Here is a 27825-nt window from a genome sequence, read left to right as displayed (position 1 = left end):
CGCCCACCGCAGCATCTTCATTTCGTTTACGTAGACTTTCGAAACGCTCACTAGTGTGTTTTATTTAATACATACTATCCCCTGCAATTGTACTGTAGAAACATGTCTAGAGTCCGTCTAAGCTAACTCTGCACTGACTTTAATACGGGGATATCATTATAAGTCATATTTTCATATAAATTTGTCATTAGACTTAGTTTGATCCGACTCTGGCAAGCCAACATTGCCAATCCCCAGCAAGCCTGGTTCTCCATGCAAACGTAGTTACACTCCCATTTTAAAACGACTAGTTAATTGTTCTGAAACTATGTAACTAAATACTAAATATAGCCAAAGATATAACTTTGATAAGGTATATCTATGCCTGTTTATGTAGCGTCAAATACCATAATTAAAAGAATACAGCGAATTAAAGATTTTCATGCAAAAAAAATATTATGGTACAATTTTACACATATGGACCTTGTCCCACAGTAATCTCAGTAAGGGTTGTGTTGTGGCTACTAGACGAATATATACAATATATGATATATAGTTATATATAAATAACGACGTTACATCCGATTTTTTTTTTCTTACCTTGCTCACAAATATATCCCCGTACCAGGAGTTGAACCCTTCACCCGTTGGTCCATAGGCGGGTCGCCGAGGCTTGGAGACCGTTATATAAGTATATGTTTTTCTAATCTGCGCATCTGGGGAGTATAAAAGCCCGCATGATTTGCTATGATATCAGTATTAAACAGAGATTAAAAGAAGTCGGAACAATGAACTATAAGATTTGCTACGTATTCGCGTTGGTAAGAAAAATAGTTTTAATCTATTAAAACGTTGTTAGTTTATCCTTTAAAAAAAAAAAAAGTAATTATTGTATATTCCTGTGGGTACAGGGATGCCCAAAATTACGTTGATCAATATTTTCACAGCGGTAAACATAGGTAATATTTTCAAGATTCATTTCGTATTAGTTAAATTAATAATATATTTATATCAAGTATTTGCATTACAAGAGAAGCAGTACAATGATCTTTTATATATTATAGGACATTATTACACAAATTGACTAAGTCCCACAGTAAGCTCAATAAGACTTGGGTTGAGGGTACTTAGACAACGATATATATAATATATAAATATTTATAAATACTTAAATACATAAAAAACACCTATGACTCAGGAATAAATATCCATGCTCATCACACGAATACATGCCCTTACCAGGAATATAATTGTTATTTTTAAAGTTACTGTATTGTATAGTAAAAGGGTGTTTTTATATGACTAAGTTTTTAGTTAAGTTCAAAGACTTTAGTAAGTTAAAAAGGTCTCAGTAAGTTGTATGTAGTGAAAGTGTTTATGTGAAGGTCAATATGTAAACGTGTGTGACTGTCTGTGAGTATGTAAATGATTGTGCGAGAGAAAAATATATTATTATTTTTTTGTCAACACGGGCAGTTTGTGTCAGGTTGGGACACTAGTGTATGGAGAAAAAAGTGTTAGTTGTCCTTCGGGCATAGTTATAAAAACTTATGTAATAATTCCAATAAACAGTATTTCAAAATATTTAAGAAGTTATCGGAATTAATGTTCTGCCTCCGAATCCATTTAAAAGTTTTCTTATAAATATTGTTACATTTTGTATGGTCTCCGCAGATATTCTGTGTCTTTATTCAAACTTGAGGTAAAATATGTACTTTTATTGGGACGAAATAGCATGGTAAAGGTTGTGAGCAAATAAATTTAAAAAAATCTTTAAAAAGAACCCTTTTTTTACAATGTCCATTGTCCATGTACATACTGTATATCCGGGAAAATGTCCATATATACTACCAATTTTTGTCGATGTGATGATGATGACGGATGTACCAAAATTTTCTTTTTTTAAATTATATACGACTCTTAGCCGGCTAAGTGAAAGTTTTAAAGTCGCTGCCTCTGGATTTTATTTAATATTTTTGAATCCGCAGTTTGAAAAACCTGACACATTTGACACAACTTATGAAAGCTCTACGAGTACATAATTATAACTATGCTGCAATTTGTATTAAGATATTATATCGTAGGCAATAAAAAAAAATATAATTTGTAAAGATCCATCGAACAAGTGGTTCACAGGGAGTGCTCCTACTGTTTTTTTTATAATGCGGAAAGAACGCGGCTAATATATCTGTATAGTACCTACCTATATTTCGATATAGGCATTTAAAAATGCATGTGGTACCTATCCAGTGCAGATCAACGGCCTTGACGAAATTATCCTTAAATCTAGCTTATTGATATACCTATATATGTACAGGATGTTTTTGAACTCTTAGGGCCACTTCACTCACCCTACCACTAACCCAGGGTTAACCGGATAAAACTGGAGTTACCATGGTTACCGGTACAATTTGACCCTGGGTTAACGGTTTAACCGGTTAACCCGGGTTGGGCTGGTCCAAGTGGCTCTTAGCCATATTTTACGAGTTGAATATGCCGAAATCGTGAAAAATATATTAGGATGCTTCATACATTCTGTCGGATGTGATGCCGCTGATTTCAATAAGACAGCCAAATTTTTTTTCGCGATTTCGGTCCCGTAATAAAAGTTGTTCAGCATGACATTTAATTTCAGTACCATTTCGTTCCTTGCCACAGTGACAATAGTATGAGGTCTCTAGCGACTTTTATATTGATTATCATTGGTAAGGTATGAAATGGTACTGGGGTTAAATTCTTTGACTGTATAATCATACATATTCACCTAGCAAAATTTGGCTAAGATATTCACAGCCGTACTAGATCAAACTAGACTATATGGATTTTTGTATTTCAGGCCTTTTTCGACGCTGTCTTGTCAACAGCCACCTTATTGAACATCCCAGGTATGGTATTCATAGCAAGAAACCATGTAGTACCAGACATATACACCGTGTTTTTTTTCCGTTAATATCATGGGTGCATTCCTCCTTCCATTTGGTTAAGTTTTGGAGGAGGAAACAGTAGAGTACGAAACACCGTTTTTTGAGATTTTTACGCAGGGTTTTTCGGGTTATTCCCACTAGTTACCACCTGGTAAAAGGTGGGAAAAAAATTCCCAGTAGTTACCACTGGTAACAACTTGGAGGTAACTAGTGGGAATAGCCCGAATTTCGCCTAACCTGGCGTTGTCCTTATTGCACTAGTTTCCGGAGTCGCTTCCGTTAGCGAGGCGGATATATTCACGTAAAATATTTAAATCTCAGCTCCCATATCCTCTTAAATAGCTCATAGTCATGCAGATGACCCGATTTTTAACAGATAACTCTTATTTCAGAACCCTTACTCGTGCCATGTAACGTCGGAGACCTGGAATGCCTGAAAAGATCCACGGAGTTATTTTTAAGGCAAACCCATAAAGGAATACCCGCCTTAAACATATTGCCTATTGACCCGTTGTCCATACCTGTATTGGAAGTACAATTCCCGGGTGATAATTTGGTGTACATTAATAAAAATATTACTGTGACGGGGTTGGGACATCAGAGATTGGAGGCGCTTAAGTAAGTCGTAGTTATTACGAACTAGTTTCTGCCCGCGGCTTCGCCTGCGTGGAATGAGGATTGAAAAAAAAAACTGCCCTGTCCTTTCCGGGGTTTCAAACTACACTATATAGCGGCAAAAAATCTATCATACTGCAATTTTTGCAGATAATTCGTGAAATTAGACTTTATATCCCGTAAACAATCATTGTATTTGAAAATCGCAAATTGCGGGATCTTTCTTTTTTACTCAAACATTCGCTTCATTTGATGCGAATGCGAATGTTTAAAATGATGCGAATATTCGTGACATTCCTAGTCTGTATTATAATTTTTCTTGAAGAGAGTTGTGCTAATATATTTTAAAATTCTTTAGCATAGCCAAATACTTTTAAAGTCATAAATGCACGAGCACAACTACCAAAAAGACAAAAACCCAAAAAGGCGCTCCCATGCAATCGAACTTACGCTCTAATTTTATGACATGCTTAAATTATACGCAACACGGCATTTACGTAATATATACACTCATGACAAATTAAAGCGGACTTAATATCATTTGTTCTTATTTTTGATTGTACAATAAAGTTTAAATAAATAAATACATTTCTAGCAACGAAAATTATTACCAGACATTAGATATATGTTACTTGAATATTCGTGTCAAATTACATGTTATTTCATAATGTCGTTTTAAAATGAGAGTGTAACTACGATTGTATGGAGGCGGCTCGGTTCGAGTGAATCTTAACCCATTCAGCCCTGTACCCCTAGTGTAAATTTTATCGACATCATAACGTGACGAACGCGTTTGCGTTAAGTCTCATTTTGTATAGGATTTTGAGTTTCCAAAACGTCCCGCTTGGCGCGCTCTTTCTAAATCCAATACAAAATGAGACTAAACGCAAACGCGTACGTCACGTTTCGAAATCGAATTTATTTACACGAGGGGTACAGTACCCCTAGTGTAAATATTTTCGACAGCGAAACGTGATGTACGCGTTTGCATTAAGTGTCATTTTGTATGAGATTTTTGACTGTTCAAAAACTCATACAAAATGAGACTTAACGCAAACGCGTACGTCACGTTTCGCTATCGACTAAATTTACACTAGGGGTACTGATCATGACACGTTGTCGTTTTGCCTCTACGAAACATTTTCGCCATACACCGGGACATCCGTGTTATCGGCTAGGTGAATTGTATATGAACGCTGTCGCTGATGCTACGGGGATTATAGGCGGATGCCACGGGGATGATACGCGGATACTACGGTCACTAAACCCGTTATGCACGGATATGAATCCGTGTCGCGTTACATTCCGTGCCTGATACTTTCATAGTACGGTGAACGGTCATGGTATGACACGGTGTAGTGAGTAGAGCCCTTTTAGCTACTGAGGTCAAAAACATATTTATTTTATTTTAGAATGGATCTTAGAACTGGTTCGGTAGTGCTCACGACATCTGCCGACGTGAACATACACGGCGACATCAATCAGGTGTTCCGTAATCTGGGAAGGAGTGTGGCGGGACATTTCTGGACATATGGACGTAAGTTTGCATATTCATACGCTTAGGTGGTTAATAAGGGCGCTGCCAATTCGGTGCAGGATTAGCTTAGCAGACGGACTCTCTGGTAATATATTTTTCCTACAAGTCATTTAAAATAATACTTTTTTTACTTTAAAACCAAAATTTTACCTAATGAGAATTGGTAAGTATCTCGGTAGACAAAATGTTAGTACAAAAGAAATAAACGCGCGTTGGATGAATATGCTGATGAAATAGTTGCCCGTTTATGTCTTTTCTATATGAGCGTGGCGGCATGTGATTGGTCAAATTCTTTATAGTTGACTAAAGCGTATCGAAATGAATATTATAGTTGAGTTGGGAGCCCATACATGAAAAGCACGCAATTATAGTTTGGTATACGAAATCTTAATTCAACCATTACAGTCGACGAGAAGAAAAAAAAAACTGTACATGTTAAAAAGGGAAACCAATCATACGATACGCTATTATAATAATAGGTTGAAGGATCCATATACTGCAATGTTCAATCTATAAACGTGTTGGTTTCATAAGATTGTACAGCCAGCAAAAATAGTAGTATGAAACAACACGCCAAAAGTATGTGCCACCGTTTCTTTTACGTTTTACCAGTTCAGCAAAGGCTTTGTCCCTCTAAAGAAAGGCGTCACTCGGCAGTTAATTCGGACTACAGCGACGTTCGGATTAGCCTGTGTACGGTAATCCGTAATGATAATTCGAGGCCCTACTCTGATTTCCAGTTCGCTGGACGATATCGACCTGTCAGTTATTCTCAAAAGCTGTCAATCGCGAATATATCGTCCGGCGAACTGGAAATCAGAGTAGGGCCTCGAATTATCATTACGGATTACCGTACACAGGCTAATCCGAACGTCGCTGTAGTCCGAATTAACTGCGGAGTGACACCTTTCTTTAGAGGGACAAAGCCTTTGCTTGGTCAATAAATGTATAATACATGACAGACTCTTGAACCCGGGTACGTCCTTAAACTACGTCCAAAAGAGAGGTATGAGCATTGAGAATGTCATCTCGCTTTGTGTGGTAGGGCACAGCACAGCGGATGTCATTCCAGATCTAGAGCAGAGCCCAACTGGGGAAGTACCTCCACCTTACAGAAAACCGCAGCCAAATAACACTAGACCCTACTCATAGTGATGAGTTCCTGCCGGTGAGTAAGGATAGGCTACAGAGACTGCTTACCATCAGGCGGGCCGTATGCTTGTTTGCCACCGACGTAGTATTAAAAAAAAAAAAAGACTAAATTAGAAGAGTTTTTGAAATGAGTTCACAGTTCACATCGCAATTATGTAGAGTAACTTTGACGGCTAGTTTGTTTAGTGAGTGACCCTGCCTATGGAGCTGCTTTCAAACATATACTCAAACCAGCCATTAACTAGCAAGTTGCTTGAGCATCACTTTCTATAGGAGTTAGAATATTGAGTAATTTTTTTGTACTTTGGAGGACAATTTCTCCCAATAGTTTGAGTTTGGGCAGCTAAAAAAATACGTGTCTGTTATTTTAGACTACTCTATAACATATATAAATATAAATCAAATCGGAACAGGACGGTTGGGTACTCGTACCTTTCAACAGCTTGGACTTACTCTATGATTTATTGATTTTGTGATATGTTATCGGCGTATCTTTATCACTACGCTCGTGTTTACATCGCTTCATTGAGTGAAACAACAGCGCATTGTTTTATAAAAAAATCCAGTCGCGGTTCGTAAAAAATGCATTACGACATGTTTTATAGCTAAATAGGCATAACGGATGATAATAAGGAAATAGATTTATTTTTCAGACGTATAAAAAATACTTGTGCTGTGCTGGTAACGCTGGTAGCCTAGGGGTGCGACTTGCAATCCGGAGGTCACGGGTTCAAATCCCGTCTCGTGCCAATGATTTTTTTAGAACTTATGTACGAAATATTATTTAGAACCAGTCGCTTCTCGGTGAAGGAAAACATCGTGAGGAAACCGGACTAATCCCAATAAGTTTTCCAACTAATAGCTTTCGTAAAAACTAGTGCCTACGCCAATTCTTGGGATAATTTGCCAACGAGCCCAGGCTCCCATGAGCCTTCTTCAACTGGCTTTTATAAAAGTTAAAAATATTCGAACTACCCTACCTACTGTCGCTAATTAACCCATTCATGGCCACAAACCACAAAGCGTACAGAACACGCCGGGCCACCATACAAACCGTTTTCAGCTAAAACGTGTGACTCAGCTTATGGGTCTCGGGGCCTGGCGCGAACGTCAAAGAAATTGCCGCTTATGAATCCGGTCCGTTGGACAATATTATGCAACATTTTTACTAACCAACTGTTTACTCTTCAAATAAATAAATAAAAATATATATATATATATATATTTACTAATTTGTTGATATTTGTAAGAAACTAAGAATGAACATTTTAAAGCCTGATCAGAAATAGATGATCATTGTCAAGAGGGCGCTGTTATTTTCATATAATTATAGGGTTCAGAAAAATCCAGTTCATAGCACAATTTGTCAGGAGGTCAGGAGGGTTCAAATTCCGGGTATCCATAGCCAAGGTCACAAAAATCACAAAATACGAAATCACTGAAGAGCACAGAGAGGAGCATAAAGTCGCCAACGAATAAATCGTGACTAAATATAATTTCCCATGTTACTCTAAAATACATCCTAATAGAGGGGATGGGGTGAATCATTTCTTGAGTTTATGTCAAAAATACTACGTTAAAGATAATACCGCCGCTAAATTCGCCGCCGCCCAGGTGCATCCATTGTTTATTGTCCAAGTGTCTGCGATAATCTTACATGTGGCCGGTCATGAACTTTGTTTTGGTAAACGTCATTATAATATAAACAATAGAGCACTTAAAATGTATTATAGTACTTATTACCACGAAAATGTTTAGAAAAAATCTTTTCTTTTAAATATTTCTCACACACTATTGCGATAATACAATATACCATTTAGCTGGTGACTGTTTAAGCCGCCCTGATTTTATAATGAAACAAAAAAAATTGGCATGGTAATAAGTTTGGTCCTTAGAAATGTTGCTTGCTACCATCCAAACAGTAATCCATTGTAAAAAGGTACAATTTGCAACGAGTTTCGTCATGAAATAAGCTTTAAAACTAAGTTATAAAGTTTATTTTTGCGTGCTATGAAGATATGTGTAGTTTTTACAATTAGCGCCAGGCCACGGTGACCCATACCTTGAGTCATGTCAATAACTTCAGGCATAAATATATTTTTGATATTTTTGAAATGTAGATTTATCCATTTGCTTGGGACACGTATGTATCTCGAATTTCAGATTTCATTTACTATATTACACTTCTAGTAAACCAAACTTAAATATTCTAGACCCTGTTTCACTAAAAAAAAACATGTTTACAATTATGTTTTTCAACATGCCTTATAAAGATGGTTGTTAGCTCAAATTATACTTATATTATTTCGTCATATTACGTTTTGTTTATGTTTAAATCAGAATTTATTCACGACTCACATGTGAGTCACGGGCCCTGCGCGACTGTTTGAACATGACCCATACGCTGAGTCACGGGCCCTGAATGGGTTAATGCGTTCCATTTTACGATATAGGTATAGACATGTATAAAAAAATATCAAATAAAACTAAACTAGATATGGTGTCCGGAACCATCACCGAAATTTGTTTCAATATGATTAAAAAATTAAAACTACGTGTTTCCTACGTGTGTCATGAGATGTTATGTGTGGCGCGGGTGTAATTTTAGAAATAACAAAATTCAATGAAAAATAAATCTTAAGCATCTCAATGGCTTTTGTTGATGGTAAAATGTTATCACAGTTAATACTTATTTTACAGGATTTTTGGTATACATATTACTGGTGCCTGTCCACTATAACGCAAACCATTATGTTTAACATTTAAAATGTATTCTCGGGAAACAGTTAAAATATATAATATTAAAGAGCACTTGTTGCTTGGAAATTATTTTATTTTTATCATAGGCTAGATATGCTTGACTCTAATTACACACCCTACTATTTAACAAACAAAATAACTGAAATCATAGCAATCATTGTTCTTTGTAGGCGACCAGTTTTCATAACAAATATGACTCGAAATGTGCACATGTTTTTAATTTAATATTCGGTGCTCCGGCCGACTATTCGTGGCATCTCTAGTTTTTACTATGGGAGCTATTATGTCCGTAAATATATTTCAACTCTAACAACAGTGGTACCGAAATAAAAAAGTACCTAAGACTTACAACTTAACTTTTTCAAAGTAGGGTCCAAATTCGATATTAGTTTTGAAATACCAATCCAACGACCATTCACTAGGGTTGTAGCAATTTTTTTTTTTTTTTCACCACTATTAGTGTGATTGATATTCAGATCGCGACGGACACATAGACAGCCGGACAAGGTAAAACTGTTATAATTTAATAAGTAAGACGACCATACTTGCGTACTTGCGTCTGTGACTTCACAGAATACCTATCGTCTCGCTGGGAAAGACTTCCTTTCCAAACCTGGGGGCCTAGTCATAATGACAATTGCTTGCGCCGTAGTTGTCTGTGATGTAGGTCTAGTTTATTGTGTATGCAAGATATTGATAGGGGTATGATGGGCTCGGGTTCAGATGCCGTGTATTTTAACCTTTCCTGGCTAGTTCATCCGCTGCATCATTTCCTCTAGATCCACTATGCGCCTCCATTCATTGAACTGTTACTTTGTTGCCTTCTTAATTTGCTCACTTTGCGTGACACTTATGTATGTATGTATGTAAACACTTTATTGTACATAAGGGACAGGTAAAGATACAATAAAAGGAAAAAATAATAATGTTGGCAATATACAAAGGCGAACTTATCCCTATAAGGGATCTCTTCCAGTCAACCTTTGAGCAATTGAGAGTCAAAAGTAAAAACATAGAAGACAAACAAACACTATGTACAAAAAAGTAAACTATGGTTCAGTCATTACACAAGTAAATAATTGAAACATGTAGCCTACATATATAATAATATTACATATATATACATATAATAAATATCAACAGATATATTAGATATACATATATACATATAAATATATACATTATCACAATTAAATAAGAAATACTTAGTACTCAACCAGAACACAAGTCATTGGAGAGCCATAACTTACGCAAGTTTATCTTAAGTGATGCTACCGACTGTGACTGTCTTAGGGATAATGGCAACTTGTTCCACAACTGTACCGACCGGGTGTATGACTGGGTCTTGTTACACGGTACAGAGAGAGTCAGGTTCGCACTCGATCTCAGGCGATGACCACTACCCCAGCCAGGTATGGAAATCTTTCAGAAAAATACGGAGGGGAGGTCTGATTAAACAGGACGTTGAAAAGTAATGCCAGGATGTGTACGTCCCTGCGTCGACGGATCGGAAGCTAACCGAGCTGGGAACGGAAGTTGGAGATGTGGTCATACTTCCGCAACCCAAAAATATATCGGATGCATACATTTTGGAGCCACTCTAGCTTATCAAGAAGTTCTCTCTTATTGATATCATTAACTGTTAATGTTTAAATTGCAGGTGTGTTGGGTACAGCTTCTTACAGTTACACGCTTCAAAGGGACAGCATGGGAGTTGAACATTATGTAGTCGGCCCCGAAACTACCTCCTGCGAACTTGTCGACACTCCGGTAGTTTCCTTCAGTTCTCAGTTGGCAGAAACTTGCAATGGTAAATATAAATATCTTACAGACTCATAAGCATAACAACTGAGGGGCTGATGGACTCCACAAACGTCACAGATAATTGCATGCGATTTGCAACAATTGGAGTGCAACGAATTCGATCAATCAATAGATCTAAATTAAAAAGTGACTATCTCAGTGCGTTAAACAAATTGAACTAGGTACAGTAGGTGCTCTCATGAAACAGACACGAACGAGCTACGAGCTGAGTTGAATAAACTACAAACTGACTTAACAAACATTTCAAATAAAGATGAACTTTTTCAAGCATGTTTGGCAATGATAACGTCCTGCATTAGCAATCTAGTGCATCAAATTTATATTAGAAAATACCTACTGTATGTTATTTTTTGTTGTTTTTTAATTCCGTATTAATTTAAATTGTATTTTTTTATTTCATGCCGAGTTTCTTGCCGGTGCCATATTGGGATACCCTCCTACAATTTAGGAGGGATTTAAATCTTCTCGGGTTAGAGGTGTAGGGTTAGAGCCGGCGTAGCTTTATTTGACGTTTATAAGCGCATTGTAGTATGCCTACTTGGAAAATAAACTATCTTTATCTTTATCTATAGGAGCGGTCAAACATCTAAATATGCACTTCAAGGCATTATGCATTTCAATATTTGTGAACGCCTTCGCCACTCCGAATTATCTAATGAATTGATGACGATTGTAAAGCTGACCAGTGTTTTTTTGTTTGCAGATGCATTTTGTCCAGAGGAGATAAAACAGTTGTGGAAAACGAATTTCTGCAAAATAGTAGAGAAAGCGTACGTCTCTGTCGTTCACAACATCAGGGCGGCTGCCAAAGTCCTGCCTTCAACTGCCTTCTTTAAAAATCCCCATGGATTTTAAAATATATTTAGTTCTGGAGTCGGCAAACTTTTGAAGGAAGAAGAGCCAGCCGCAGTTTTATATACACGAAGAAGCGTGCCTTGACTCATAATATCATGTTATTAAAGGTTAGATTTGACGAATCTGCGCGTCATTGTGTATGACACGAACTATAAATCTAAATGCCGCAAATTTAATATCAATAGTCTAAGAACCGGTTTGCCGACCCCTGGTCCAGAACATTCTGACCCCACTAAGTCGCCTAACAAGTTCAATATGCAGTATGGCATTGCCATACATAGTCACTTGACTGCCAAGAAGCTGCATACTTAGCCTGGTTAGAGTTTAAAGACCTTACAAAATTAATCAGGATTCCAGTTGTATAGTAATAGTTCTTTTCTGCCCTCCGATCAGAATAGTACATTACGATACAAGTGCGAAAAATAGGAAATTCGAAACGAGTGGCGATAAATTAAAACACGACCGAAGGGAGTGTTTTAAATCGACACGAGTTGCGAATTACCTATTCGCACATGTATCGTACAACGTTTTACAGTACATATGGCCCTTTAAATGTTCGACACAGTAACGTAATATGCTACTTCTCGCACTAGTGCTATAAAGTAGCCCCATATGTACTGTAAATAAGTCTTAAGTCTTCTACTGGGTCACCAAGAAAAATCGATAAATTAAAAGAATTTGGTTTGTTTTTAAGTTCTAATTAGATTGACTTTTTGATTGATTCATTATACGTGATAAATTACAAAAATACATAGATTTGAAAGATATGATTTTTTATTTTGTTGGGACACGAGATGACAAAAAAAGTTGATCGACCTAGTTGCAGAATTTATGGCTAGAATATGCATATTTCCGCGTTGTTCCACCCAATTAATGTGTGCCGATTATAAAGTAGTTGGCCGCAACCTAACGTGTCACGGAGGCTGATTCTGTTGCAATAATTTGATATGGTTTTCATCTAATTTTGATATGAGCTTGCATGGTGTCATCAGTCATTTCTCGCACACCGATATTTAAGCGCGAGCGAAAAGCCTTATGCGACAGCGCCTGACCATCGGTCATGCATTTCTTCAGCACCAATCAGCGTCAGCCACTAACGCTGATTGGTGCTCACTACTGCTCAAGGTTAAGGTCATATCGAAATGAGATCACATTGTTAAAGTGGAATCGGCCTTGCGTGCTCATGTCACCGTCTTATGACTGCGGTGACTACAATTTTGCGTATTTAGCATATAATAGGTTTACGTAATTTACATTTAGCTTAATATGCCATTTTATCTATTTATTATTTAAATATGTAGAATAAATGACTGAATATAAAAGTATGTACCTACTTCCTCGAATTTTAAGTGTTTGTATGTCGATAATGTATACTATAGATTTTTTTACACGTGGACCTTTTATAAATCGACTCTTAATTAATTGGACATACCTGTGAGACATTCAATGTTCGATACATTTGGGCCAAAAAAATATTGTATTGCAAATATATACATAAACGCAATATTTCACCGACAAAATCGCAATTTTAATGTTATTCATACTTCAAGATATTGGCTCTTGGTCACGTTTGCTTATCGTTTTGTTGGGAGCGTTTCGCGACTGAAGTACGACTGTCGGTCTTTGCCTATCATTTCTGACTTTTGTATTGCTTTAATGCAATGGGTCCCATATAGATATTTGATTCTAAAAACGAACCTGAACGATTGATACCATTGATAAAAAAATTACATCTAGCCTATTATACTAGCACTTAAATACACTAAATATATGTATACATACTTACTAGAGATGAGCCGAATATTTGATAACTATTCGGTATTCGGTAAGTTTTTCAATGTTCGAAATATTCAGTTAAAGTGCTGAATATTTGGTAAGTCATATTTAATATATTTGTCTTAATAAAACGTAACAATAAACGTACGTAAAATTTAACAATTAACAATGTCACATGTAAGCTCTTCCAGCACTTTCCAATAACTCTCCCTGATTACGTCTTCCCATTGCCATTAAAAACGCAGGATGAGACGTGTGTTGAATCCATATGACGTTTTGTATCATTTAGCGAATATTAATATGAATATTACTATTACTAGATCTAGAATTTTCGGTGGAAGTTTGCATGGCAATGTATATCATACATTCTTTTTTGATTTTTCATTCTGTTATTCTAAGTATGGGAACCCCCAAAATTTATTGTTTTTTTTTTTATATTTTTGTGTAAAAATCTTAATGCGGTTCATAGAATACATCTACTTACCAAGTTTGAACAGTAATAGCTCTTATAGTTTCGGAAAAAAGTGGCTGTGACATAATCGGAAAGACAGACGGACATGACGAATCTATAAGGGTTCCGTTTTTTAAATAATTAATAGAATCAGGCGTTACTTTGCGGAAATCCATGCTAATTAAAACAAGAAATATTACTTTGCTAATCCGCGAGAAAATAACGTGTTAGTCAATCAGTGCTAACCCGTTATACTTACTTGCGTATTTTTACATGCAATTAATGTTCCCACCCTCCCACCGCAAAAATAAATACGCAAATAAATATAACAACCCACCACCAAAAGTACAAAACTCGACACGTGTTTCGCCTCTCTACGAGGCATCCTCAGGAGATGCTGGAGATGTTGACGGTCTGACACCCGACAACTGACTGAGCTGTCTAGAACGGTCGGCCATATTTATACCTTGACCAGTTCCCCTACTGTGCAAGTGTGAGTGAGATGGAAAAATTCGTAATAACGGCGATGACGCAACATTCAACTGTTCGTTAAGAATCATCCCCCTATTGTTGTACCTAATTATTTCCAACTGTTCCAGAACACTCAAACGCATTCCTTTCTCGCAAACATGTAAAATATCAAAAGAATGATTCTCAGGTAAAGCATGGCCACTGTCTATCAAGTGCTTCGCAAAATTTGACTTTTCTGGATGGTTGTGTCTGTATGACGCAACATGCTCCTTATACCTGGTAGTGAAATTACGGCCTGTTTGCCCCACATACACTTTATTACAATTATCACAAGTAATCTTATAAACTCCAGATTTTTTTCCCTTCTCGATCTTATCTTTCCCATTGCAAAGTTTAGAGTGCAAAGTGTTGTTTGTCCTAAAAGCCACAGGAATGTCGTTAGATTTTAAAATTTTGTAAATTGCATCTGACAATTTGCCAACATAAGTTATGCTCGCTTTGTATTTCTTAATCGGCTCAGAGGATCGTGCAGCATACAACATATTGTTGACTATACTATTTCGCTTTTTTCTGATGATTCCATCCACAACAGACTTATCATAGCCATTCGAAACTGCTAAATGATAAATATTAGTTAGTTCAGTTCGATAGTGTTCATCAGAAAGAGGCACAGTCAACATCCGATGCACATAACAATGAAAAGCAGCCAACTTATGCTGCCATGGATGCGTCGAAGAAGCCGGGATAACCGAATCAGTATGTGTAGGCTTACGGTAAATTTGGAAATGATGCCTATTATTCACTCTCGAAATTGTTAAATCCAGAAAATTCAATGAGTTGTCTTGCTCCAGTTCCTTTTTAAACTTGATTTTCGGATGCTTACTATTAAGTTCAGTAATAAAAGCATCCAGTTGGCCCATGCTCCCCGTCCAACAAATAATCAAATCATCTACGTATCTAAAATAATATAATATATTATTATTGCCTACAATGTGCTGGTTCTCAAAATGGTCCATAAAAATATCCGCCATTAAAGGACTCAGCGGAGAACCCATAGCCAAACCATCACTTTGCAAATAATACTGTCCCCCAAATCTGAAATAATTTTGTTTCATACAAATCGCAGTAAGATCTATCAACTCATCTACCTCCCCTGGATGCAACCGTTGCTTTTCAAAAAGACCCCTAAGAATATCCAAAGTATCCCCATATGGCACATTCGTAAACAAACTGTCTACATCTAATGAAAGAAGGACAGCATTCTCTGGTATGTTAATATCTTTTATTTTCTCTATTAACTGCAAGCTATTCTTCAAACAATATTTCGGCTGGAACTGAGACTTCTGTCTAATAATACAATTCAACCTCTTAGCTAGATTATAAGTTGGAGCACCCAAGTAAGAGACCACTGGACGAACCGGAATATTATCCTTATGGATTTTTGGAAGTCCGTAAAGAAAAGGAGCTCGTGGATTCATAGGCACAACCATGTTCTTTTGATGCTCGGTTTCAAAAACAAACATAGAATTTTTTATTGCATGTCTGAGATCTTTCTGGAACCCTGGAGTTGGGTCCCTATGCAAGCTCGAAAAACCAACACCTTGAATAAGATCTAATACTTTCTGATTATATTGTCCCTTCCCCATGATCACAATGCAATTGCCTTTGTCCGCTTTTGAAACCACCAGATCATTGTCTTGCACTTTCTGTTGTATAGATCTCAGCACCAAAACATCAGAAACAGCACCCTCAGCCTGTGCTGGATTAGAACCCTTAATAACATTAGCTACCATGGTCTTCGTATCTACATCACCACGGCCCCGCACTATTGCAACCTCTGAATCCACTGCTAAATTCTCTAGAGTTCCCTGAGTTATTTTTGGCCGGAAATTATATTTTAATCCTTTTCCTAAAAGCCCAATTTCATTCTCAGCAAAGTCTACATTAGTTAAATTCTTTACGCGAGGATGGAAATCATGGTGTGTTGTTGGTTCCATTTCCCTCCTCCTTAAAAATGAACTAGAACTTGACTCTGTTAACCTATGCAATTTATTAAGCTGGGTGGTATACATGTCGTGTGCAAGTTCTGAAGCAAAGTACCTAGCCTTTTGATCCAGTATATCGAACTCGAGATTATGCAACTTAAACGTAAGTTCTGAATATAACACCTTAAGATGTAACTTCAAATTATCTCTAACTGAAAACCAGTGGCGAGATTCTTCGTTCAACCAAATTCTCTGAGCCCCATTAATAGCCAACCTAGCAGCCCTAGAATTACTACTACTGCGAACATGGATGTAATTAGGAACAACCTTCAAACGCTTGCACTGTTGGTTAAACCAAACATTCTGGACAGCTGCACGATGTTGTTTAGTTAGTTTAACGTAAAGTCGTGCCTGTTCGGCCACGCAAGCCGTTTTCAAATAATTAATAGAATCAGGCGTTACTTTGCGGAAATCCATGCTAATTAAAACAAGAAATATTACTTTGCTAATCCGCGAGAAAATAACGTGTTAGTCAATCAGTGCTAACCCGTTATACTTACTTGCGTATTTTTACATGCAATTAATGTTCCCACCCTCCCACCGCTTCCGCTTTTTCTTTTTTTTAGTTCCGTTTTTTGCCATTTGGTTACGGAACCCTAAAAAGTACCTAAAGCCCCTTTTGCTTGTTTAAGTAATGTGTATTGATAGACGTAATATGACGTGACATGAAATTTGTAATATGGCGTAAGGTATACAAATTGAACAAATTAATTATTTACTTAGTAGGCCAATCAATCAAATCATTCTTGACTCCGTAACTTTGTTTGGACTAGTTGAGCCGGAGGGAAGAGGGGTTTGAAGGTCCCATTTTTCGGTTTTTCATATATATCTTGGAAACTTTGCGTCTTAGCGACATGACTACTTACACAAAAACGAAAGCTGATTCAATTACCTACATAAGTTTAACTTAGTCTAGTTTTTCGAAATCTTGAATAGTTTTCGAGATATCCTAATTTATTTTTTTGATTTATCCTAGTTTATTTGCAGGGGCTCTCATTCCGAAGTAAAAACATACAAATACCTTTTATTTCAACTCCGCTGAACCGATTTATTTGGAATTTGGTATAGAGATATTTTAACTCTCGAGATAGGACATAAGATAGTTTTTATCTCAAAAATCATCCTTTAAAGGTGTGAAATGGGGAAATTCAGCTTCTTCGCCGAAGCTGAATTTCTGAGGTTAATACTATAATTTTGAACTAAATCAAAGATGTAGACCATCCCAAATTTTTAAGCGTCTAGTTTTTCCTAAGTAGAGCCATGGGAACCGGACCATTCGACGCAGAAAAATTCGCTGATTCCAAATATGCAAAAAAAAATATTTTGCCAAGTGGCTGTTACAGCAGTTCCGCTTTTTGCCATCTATACATATATCCACATACATACATTTATAGGTGTGTAGATCTGTAGATGCTGTAATACTCATAGTTATGTGCGGGAATCATAAATTTGAAAACGGTTTTATATAGCGTCTGGTGTATACGTAAATGATATAAATATAAGATTGCATTAGTTTTAAATGTTCACAGAAAATTGCACAAACTAGCAATTATCATTGTCCCTCTGAAATTGATAATAAAAATAAAACAAAACAAATGTTGGTTCAATGTTTAATATATAAAGTCAAAGTCAAAAGTGTTTATTTTGTAAAACATAGGTACATTATATGAGGTGTTTAGTTAATAATTGTTTCACTATGTTTTGCCTTTCGGCGTACAAAAACATACGTACATAATTAATTGTATACAGTCTTCATAACAGGCAATACATATAGTCATCTCATCATCAATAATTTATATTCTATAACATTTTTATAAAAACTATCAATTAATTCAATATGTCAACGAAATAAATTACAATTACATCAATTTAAAAATATTAAAATTAAAAAAATAAAATATAATTTTGAACATTCAAATCTAAATTATTATGAGCAGGTCAAGTTTAAAAAAGTTAACCTGGCCACGTCCAGACCTAATTTAATTTATTATCTATAACTTATATCTATTAACTATTCAGTATTATCTATATATTGTCACATGTCAAGAAATCTGCAATGGAGTAAAAACATTGTTCAAGAAGTAATTTTTTTAACTGTGTCTTGACCTTTGGTAATGGCAATTTTTTTATCCTATCGGGAAGTTTATTATATATATATATATATATTTTTTTTTTTTTTTTCATTTATTTAGAACACAAACAGTCACATATACAAATGGATTTGAAGTACAATGTAGAGTACTTAACATACTTAAGAATCATAGACCTGGAGGTTCATTATTAAGTACATAATGTTAACATACATACCAACAGCATAAAGAAAATGAAATCATGAAATCATGAGCCATACTTAAATTCTATTTACTAGTCTTCAGAGGAGAAAAAAATACAATAAACAGGTTTGACATTACTGTCTGTTTCATTAATTATCGGATATGTTGTATTTTTTTTTTTTTTTTTTTTACTAATATTTGGTAGGTATTAGGACAACCGGAAAGTTACATTTATACATTGTGTACATTGTATTACATTTAATTATATGAAATATGTACTTGAACTAAAACAATTTACGTCTAAGTATCATTTTGAGACTAGACAATGAAGTGTGAAAAGGATCAATATCAAGTAGGTACTTATTATAATAACTAGGGACTCGTCTGAAAAAAGTGTGCCGAGAGTAATTCTTGCGGGCAAAGCTGATATAAAATAGAGATCTAGGACGTAGGGGGTGGTGCGGACAACTGAAAGTGACTAATTCTAAAAGATTCGGACATTTAATCGCTCCTTTAAGAATTTTAAACAAGAACATTATATCTAAATAGTGTCTTCGGTTATCAAGGGAAGGAACACAAAAATGCTTCGCTGCTAACGAAGTACGTTCAAAATAATTACCCGTTCTGTAACAGAGTGATTTTAAAAAAATATTTTGGATCCTTTCCAGACGATCAATATGGACTTGGTATTGAGGCGTCCAAACAACAGAACCAAATTCAAGTATACTCCTAACAAAGGAATAGAATAATAGTTTATAAGTATTGGGGCGCCTGATATTTTACTGGCGAGACAGAATACGCTTTTTCGCTTTAGCGCAGTACTTGCGGGTTCTGTGTATATGTCTTTAGCGTACCTAGTGCTCCGCAGAAAGAACTCAGAGACTGTTTTAAAAGGAGTTGGATTTGTTTTGACAAATACTGCAGTCTCAAACACGTACTGACAGGGTAATGGTAGGATTTCTAAATCATTAAAATGTGGCACACAGCTGTCTGTTTGTTTGAGTCCACGGATTGCCCTTACACACCTCTTTTGTGCCTTGAAGACAGTTTCTCTGTTCGTGGAGTTTGCCCAGTACATAGTGCCAAAACTCAAAGTCGATGCAACGAAACCATGATATGCTGTCATGACAACCTCAACACTGGCCTGCTTCGCAAGTTTGTAAAGCGCATAGGCAAAATGGTTTAGCTTTGTACAAGTTGCTTCAGTGTGAGATTTCCATGTCAGGCCACTATCTATATGATGCCCTAAAAATTTGGTATCATTCACCTCTTCAATTGGAGTTCCTTGGTAATCGCAAAGAATGAGAGTAGTCAGTTTACGTTGGCATTGACTGAAATGCATGATTTTGGTTTTATTTAAATTAATCAACAAGTTATTACTTTCAAGCCAGCCGATGATACGACTTACAGTATTATTAATTTCGTATTCATAAGTATTTGTATCCTTGCATTCAATAACTATTGTACTGTCGTCTACGAAAAGAACCATTGGATATTCAATGTATTGCGAGAGATCATTAATATATATCAGGAACAAGAGTGGTCCTAAAACGCTGTCCTGTGGAACTCCACATAGGGTTTTTCGCATTTTTGATCTATAGGTCTCTTTTCTTCTTGTTTTTAGGCATGTCTGTGTCAGTTAGGCGTATTGTGTTCGGTCACTTAAGAATGATTTTATGAGGTCTAGTACATTTCCGCGGATGCCATAGCAGTTAAGTTTTCGTAAGAGGATCGTATGGTCGACATAGTCGAATGCCTTCGCCATGTTCATGAAGATGGCGCATATCTGTTTTCGTTTGTCGACATCATTAATTATAGGATAGATAAGGTCAAAGACGGCCATTCTTTTGCTTTCGAAAGCCTTTTTGTTGAGGCGCCAGTAATTCACGCTTCTCCAGAAAACTATAAAGCGATTTGTAAATTACTTTCTCAAAGATCTTAGAGAAGACGGGGACATTTGCTATGGGCCTATAATAGGGTTGTTTCCATCTACAAATCTTAGGGCAGAATTGTATCCCAATAAATTCTTTTGGATTATAAGAACATGTTAAACTACTTTTACGGGACCTGTAATGACCATATTTTTGTAAATATTGAATTTAAAATATCTTTTGGCACACGTCACGTGACCAAACTCGAAACGTCTTTGAAGATTCTGATGACGTCACAACTCTCGGATTGACAGTGTTGACAGTTAGGCGATAAACAACAAATGACAAATGTCAGTTGACAGCTCGTATCTTCTACGTGTGTATGTAGTTATGTGTCAAACCGTAAACTGTGACGTCACACAATTTTCAAAGAGCGTTTTGGGCGCGAAAGCGTCCGTCAAAATATATTTTGTATTTAAAGCCGTTTTTAGTATAAAAGTCGAATTTTAGGGCAACTTTTAGTTAATACAGAACGTAATTAAATTAAATTAAATTAAATTAAAACATTTATTTCGGACTCTGGTTCCATAATTTGTTAGAATAATACACACAATACACTTACAACTACAACACTGTACAATTTACTTTACAACTAGTGTTAGTGACATACATTACTTAAACCTAAACCTAATATCTCCGGGGAGAGGCGCGCACTGGGGCATGCATCTTATCCCAATAACGCATTATCGGGCAATCTACCCGTTCAGCAAGTGAGCTCAAAATGCTGTTGGTGCTACCAGAACTCTTCGCATCAATGATGATATTCTGGTGCGTAAAATTGCGTGGAACCCCGGCACGCCCGCCGCCGCGAACATGCCGGACGCACTGCAATAGCGAGGGTGCCCCATCAGCATCCTGAACGCATTGTTGTATTGAACTTTCAATACATTGACGGCCCTCTGAGAATAGCTAATCCATAGTGCACACGAGTAGAAGGATTGGCAGAATGCCTTAAACAAGGTAACCTTTACACTGTCACTACATCGTGCGAACCTACGACTCAGCATATTACAACGGACCGCCAAAGCTCGACGTTCCCTGTCTATGTCCTGATCATCACATAGCGTGTCCGATACCCAGTGCCCCAAGTACTTAAATTTAGAGACTCTGTTTAGTGGTGCGCCATCAAGTACAACCGGCGGGACAATTCCTCCTCCAAAACGCAATCAATCTTTATGAAATTTTGGAAACTGCAAGAGGAAGAAATAATCTATGCCGCTATGTTTTGATTTTTTGGATATTTTTTGTCATATTTGTATACTGTACCTTTTTTTACAGCCAATTCAATTGAGCCGTTTTTGCGATTTTCGAGGCGCTGTATCTTTCTTCAAAATAAAATAATCCAAAAAAGCAAAACATAGCGGCACAGATATTGATGATATTGATCTTATTTGAAAAAATCACTGCTCAAGGTTTAAAATCCAGGGAGGAATCAGTCGAGAGCGTTTGTATGGAAAAATCGCAACTAGGAATTCCTCTTAAACGGACTCCGTACGGAGCCCGTTCCGCTCGCAGTGGAAGGCGGGCATTAGTGGCCATATAGGTACTTGCAGTGGTTGAAATTTTAACTGCCTCTTCGTTAAGAAAGTCAGACATGATGACCAATCTAGGTTTTTTACCATCTTTGATTAAATTAAAGCTGTAATCTGACCATTTCGATATTAGTACTGTCGGCAGCTTAGATAAAATTATGGAAACTATATTTACCCCCTGTAGGTGCTCCTCTTGACCGACTGCTCGTACTGCTTTCACGTAGTTTTGAACTTTTAACGCGAACGTAATGATATCCTTATGGTAATCTTGGTGCAATGGTTGAAGCTTTTTAATGTCGTACAATACGCGGGAAATTATGCACTCAGAGTTACCATATCGTAGCTCCAACGCCGACATGACTTTTTCAGGTGACGTGGCACTTATGAACAAAGCGTTGACTGCATCCTTTGCGGGCTCCGCGCAAACATTTTCTAAGCCTCCAAAGGTTCTCCTTATCGGTGAATTTACATAACTCAGTGGACTCGTAGTATGCTTGTTTAAACTGCAACCATTCTAAATAATCGCCAGAGAACTCGGGGAGATCTTTTGGCGTGCTGAGTCGACTGAGCAGACTGGTATTCGGAGCATTGACAGTGGAGATGTTTTTCACAGCATCGGCCATAACTTGTATCGCATTGTTGAGCGCCATGACGGTGCCATCCGGCGGCGGCAGCGGAGCGGCCGGCACGGGCGCCGGGGCTGGCGCGGGCGTGGCGGCGCGTGGCGCTGGACCGGGCTCGGGCGGGAAATGTGGCACTTGCTGATGCAACTCACCCAAATCTAAGCCATTATCGTGGGCTGGCTGTAGATCGTCTTGCGGTTCCAAGTTACCCTGTTTTTCCACCCAATTTGCAACTTGACTTCGAGAATAGCTCCTTCGACTTACTTGTGAACCGTAATCTTGTTCCTCGTCGTCCAGCTCTGCTAATTGAGCATCCAGAGTCTTATCGATGATCTCCATCTGTATGGCAGCTTTTTGTTTTGCGGCTTCTAACAAAAGTTGTTTTTTCTTTGCTGTTCTAGAAGTCGATGAAGTTTTAGAGCCCTTGCTGCTAGAAGCTTTGCTGACATACGAAGCAGAAGGAGGAAGCATTTTCTTGCGTAATTCTGTCGCAGTTGGTTCAGACTTCGCGCTACCCTCCCTTATTTTTGTGATAACTACATCTTTCGGGATACTTGAAGCTGGCTTAATTTCTTCCAACCTGGCTGTAGAACTATGGCCATAAGGTGCTTCACTCGGCTCGCCCTTTTGAGACATTCTTTGTCCATCTTCTAGAAGCCTCCTTAATTCTTCTGCTCGACGCGCTTTCGACCCACGCGTTTGAATTGTGGTCGGAGTGCGGTGCATGGATCCGGTTCGAAGGACCACTATGTTGACTGTATGGGGTTCATGTGAAGAAAAGCCGAGGTTCTAAGACGAAGATGTATTTCGGAAAACACACAAATACAAAAAATGTCACGAGAGCGTATGTGACTAGGCTCGCGGCCGGCAGCGGACTGCCTGGCGGCGCATAGCAACGGGTTACATTAGATATGCTACAATCAAATTTCAACCGTAACTCTAAGTAATTAAAAGCTAATTTAACATGACATGGTTTTTAATAAGTAAAACATAACTAGGTACAGATATAACGAGCGCATCGCCAACAAAATCCATTTCCTCGAACATTTTCCATACAAAATGGAAATTAGCAAAAGTAAAACCGCTGCCTAAAGGATCAAATGTAGAGTCGTATAAAGATCTTCGACCTATAAGTATCTTGTCAGCTCTCTCTAAAATAGTGGAAAGAGCAGTTTGTGCGCAGCTGACAAAATATCTAGAACATAACAAAATTCTCCCTAATATACAATCTGGGTTTCGAAGCGGACACAGTACCACAACGGCTCTCGCGAAAGTCACAGATGATATATTATTAGCATCGGATGAAGGAAAAAGTAGTATTTTAGTATTGTTAGATTTCTCAAGAGCCTTTGATTGCATCAAGATCTTTTGTTGGCAGTGGAACAAATTAACGAGGATTTAGATATTATATCTCAGTGGGCAGTTAATAACAACAATACAATACAAATACTTTATTGCACACCTCAATACAGAAACAGTACACATAAAGAAGAGGTAAACAACAGGCGGTCTTATCGCTAAAAAGCGATCTCTTCCAGACAACCTTTAGGTAGCGGAGTTAAAAAAAAATATATATGTTATGTCGGTAGGTGTTCCAGATGTAATAAAAGAAGTCTAGCACAGAATAAACACAAAACAAAACAATATATCATATACAAATATAAATAAAAAAGATATATAAATACATATACATACATATAATAAAATACATATTATATATATAATAAATGCCAGCTATAAGTATGGAAAAGGAAGCAGGTAAAAGTATTACGGAGCAGGTAAATAGTAAAGTTTAATGAGTCTCTTGAAAGAATTAGGACATTGAGCGCGCCTTATAATCTTCATTTGCAAATAAAACCACCTACAAGAATGACTTCTGGTAGTTGCATTGATAATATTGCCCATAACATACCAAAAAAATGTGAAATAGATGTAATTGAACTGGCTTTATCTGACCACACAGCGCAACTATTGAAAATACCTGTAAAAATACTTATGCAGTAGACTTTTGGCGAGTTACTAAGCGGGACTACTGTATTGAGAACCTTAAGAACTTTAGATATTGCATGGAGAAAATTACATTTAGTGATATAACGTGTGCAAAGAATCCGAATGACGCTTTTGACACTTTCCACGACACCTTTAAATTATTTTACGATCTTTGTTTTCCCATTAATACAATTACAATTAAAACGACGAAACGACCTGGCTGGATCACACCGGGACTGAAAAAATGCAGTAAAATTAAGAGAAAGCTTTTATGGCAATACAAGTCCAATTCATCAATAGAAAACAAAGTCAAATTGAAAAAACTATTCGCTTAAAATGAAATCGGTAACAAAAAATGCTCAACGCTTGCATAATATGAGCGCAATACTCTCCGCCGAAAACAAAACAAAAATGGCCTGGAAAGTAATAAAAAGGACAAAGATAAACTACCCTAAAAAGCATATTCAAAACATTAAATTAGACAACTTTATTATATCTGATCCAAAAGCCATAGCAAATGCCTTTAACGACTACTATATCGATAAGGTGGCCCAACCGCTGGCCAAGCCTACTAATAAGAATAATAGGCGTAGGGATGTGACGACCCCATCGCCCGCTGGTTTTACCAGTGCAATCAGTCAACGCAGGGCAGCTTGTGGCGAACTGTTGGGGAGTAGCGACCTCACGTACCCGAGTGCTCCTGGGGAGTTCTGTTAGCCGCAAGGAGGGTGGGTGCTACAGGATTCTCTGCCTCTGGCTTGCCTTAGCAGGCCGGCCAGAGTGGAGTCGTTAGAGCTATAAAGCTCCAGGGGTGGAAGTGAAAAATTGCATAAGACGCGAGTTGGCACAGTGGCTGCTCGCAGCCACCCAATAGCCCAGTTCATTTTAGATTCCATCAACCCTCACCGCCCAAAACTGCTTCCCAGAATCGACTTTAACAACCTCTCACCTATTTACTTTAATGGTGACCATGTCTCTCACTTCCGTTCGCAGCTCAAGTGACTCCCTATTCGCTTACGTCGTAACTCTCACGTTTTGTCCCTTCTGTATTCCATTCTTTTTAACCCCGCGACTCCCCGCTATCTCAAGAACCGTTTCAGCTACCTCCGTTCTGTTAGGTGCTCCCAGAACTTGCTTCTTTCTGTACCATCATCCTCTTCTAAATTTTATAATAATTCTTTCACGTTTCAAGCTATTCGACTATGGAATTCTCTGCCTATTCTATGCAAATGAAGATTATAAGCTTTTAGGCAATTTACCAATCCTGTAAGATGTTAATATTAAAATCCCCACAAAGAACAACATGATGATGATATTTTTCACTAGCAATATGTAAAATCATTTCGAGCTTTTCGAAAAACGTACTTAATGACCACTGACATAAATATACTAGACAGGCTATCGAGAACAAATTGTGTCCGCCATTTTCGGCGTTTGACGTTTGTCACTAAGCTATAGAATAAGCATAGCTGTGTAGCTAGCCAGAGGCGAAACTTTTATGACAACTGTTCATTTTCTGAACAGTGAAGAATTTAGATAAAATGTATTTATTTCCTTACAAGTGTATTGAAATTGTTTTACTTATGTGACACGGACGACATTAAAATTTATAAAAATAGTCATGAAACTCTTTCTCAAATGACTTTCGTACTCATAGCAATTTTGATCAAATGGCGCTTATAGCATAATATACTCTTTAAATTTGAGAAAAACACTAAAAAAATTACGAGATAAAGAGTAATATATCATTATTATGTATATATTCTGCAAACAATAAGGTAGATAATCATTAGTACCTACGTGTTACATCTGCGAAATTTAATCTATGCGCCAAATAAAATGGCGTACCACCGCGAGTGTTCAAAGTGACGTTTCAAAATAATCTAAATGAGCTTAAAATAAGATTTTTTTTCGCAGGGGATTGATAATATATTGCTTTTATTATGTTTCTTGATATTATTGGAATAAATTTTCATAACGCACAATGGTATTTTTAATGTTTATTGTTTTTTTTTTAATTTGTGAGACATGCGTGGATCGCTAGTAGTCGGAGACGTACTAAAAGCAGTGATGTGCCGGCACTTCATTAAGGTGTGGAACAGTGTGGAAGCATTTTCTTCCAGTGGTCTTCTCTAGTACTACATAATACCTCAATGTTAATGACATTTGCTTTGATATGGGTCCTCTATAGTGTTAGAAATGTAAGATAATTTATATCATTATTATTTGGAAATCACCGTCTGTCATCAAACTATTTCTATTTTGATACTAGTTTTTAATATTTATATTGTCCGGGTTTGTAAACGTGCCCTAACTGACAGCCCAGCTGTCATAGGCGCGGGCTGTCAAGAGAGCTTCCCGCGCCAACGTTTGGGCAACGTGAGCGTCGGTCGTCGGACTTAATATTATCATGTACTTAATTCACAAATAAATCAATTACTCAAGACCTAGTGCGTTTTATATCTTTCAATAGACACATACAATTATGAGTTTATGATTAATTAATTCTACAGCACAGCATTCAAATAGTCCACTTATCGACTGGTTAGTTATTTCCGTGAGTTCTTTAAACACGTGCCCGTTTTTTACCAGGATGCAAGCAGGATGCATTTTCGAAATAAATGTATTTTTTTATACTCGGTGGCAAACAAGCATACGGCCCACCTGATGGTAAGCAGTCTCCGTAGCCTATGTACGCCTGCAACTCCAAACGAATTACATGCGCGTTGCCGACCCTAACACTCCAGAGCAGGAACAAAAAACCAATTTCTTTCAAAAACTTTAAAACTAACCGTAATATTCTCTCAGATGGTTATACTACAAATTGTTTGTGATTTTTTGGCATACTACATATTTCTGTAACGGGTGCGATTTTCCACCGGTAGTCCACCGTGCGTGTGCGTTCGTTAAGGACGCAACTATAATTGAGAGCGAGAAAGAGATATTATGACTGCACCAAGGTCGCGGTCCGTTGCGGCCGTCTGTAATGGCTTTAAGCTGTAACAGGCGGGTAGGAGGTGGTCCGGTGTACGTCCGTCAAGGACGCAGGTATAAGGAAAAGCGAGAAAAAAATATACGGAATGGGTCA

The 27825-nt window shown here is 37.2% G+C and overlaps 1 protein-coding gene across 1 annotated transcript; it reads left to right on the top strand.

Annotated features, from left to right (window-relative positions):
- The first annotated feature begins 693 nt into the window (after positions 1-693).
- On the top strand, positions 694-12411 carry LOC133525015 (juvenile hormone-binding protein-like). Its single transcript, XM_061861205.1, has 6 exons — positions 694-800; positions 2816-2864; positions 3296-3521; positions 4931-5055; positions 10628-10777; positions 11495-12411. The coding sequence occupies exons 1-6, from the start codon at positions 717-719 to the stop codon at positions 11644-11646; spliced, it is 786 nt and encodes a 261-aa protein (XP_061717189.1). The 5' UTR covers positions 694-716; the 3' UTR covers positions 11647-12411.
- The last annotated feature ends 15414 nt before the right edge of the window (positions 12412-27825 follow it).

This window comes from Cydia pomonella, chromosome 14, assembly GCF_033807575.1.
Source record: "Cydia pomonella isolate Wapato2018A chromosome 14, ilCydPomo1, whole genome shotgun sequence".
In the NCBI taxonomy this organism is placed as follows: Eukaryota; Metazoa; Arthropoda; class Insecta; order Lepidoptera; family Tortricidae; genus Cydia; species Cydia pomonella.
The sequence above is the reverse complement of the archived record's forward strand: the minus strand, read 5'-3'. Positions and strand labels throughout refer to the sequence as shown.

What these genes read in the sequence shown, in the direction of transcription:
- LOC133525015 (XM_061861205.1), top strand. Translation starts at nt 717, where the DNA reads ATGATTTGCTATGATATCAGTATTAAACAGAGATTAAAAGAAGTCGGA. An exon ending in CACCTTATTGAACATCCCAG is followed by an intron (nt 2,865 to 3,295) that starts GTATGGTATTCA and finishes CTCTTATTTCAG; the next exon opens with AACCCTTACTCGTGCCATGT. An exon ending in CAGAGATTGGAGGCGCTTAA is followed by an intron (nt 3,522 to 4,930) that starts GTAAGTCGTAGT and finishes ATTTTATTTTAG; the next exon opens with AATGGATCTTAGAACTGGTT.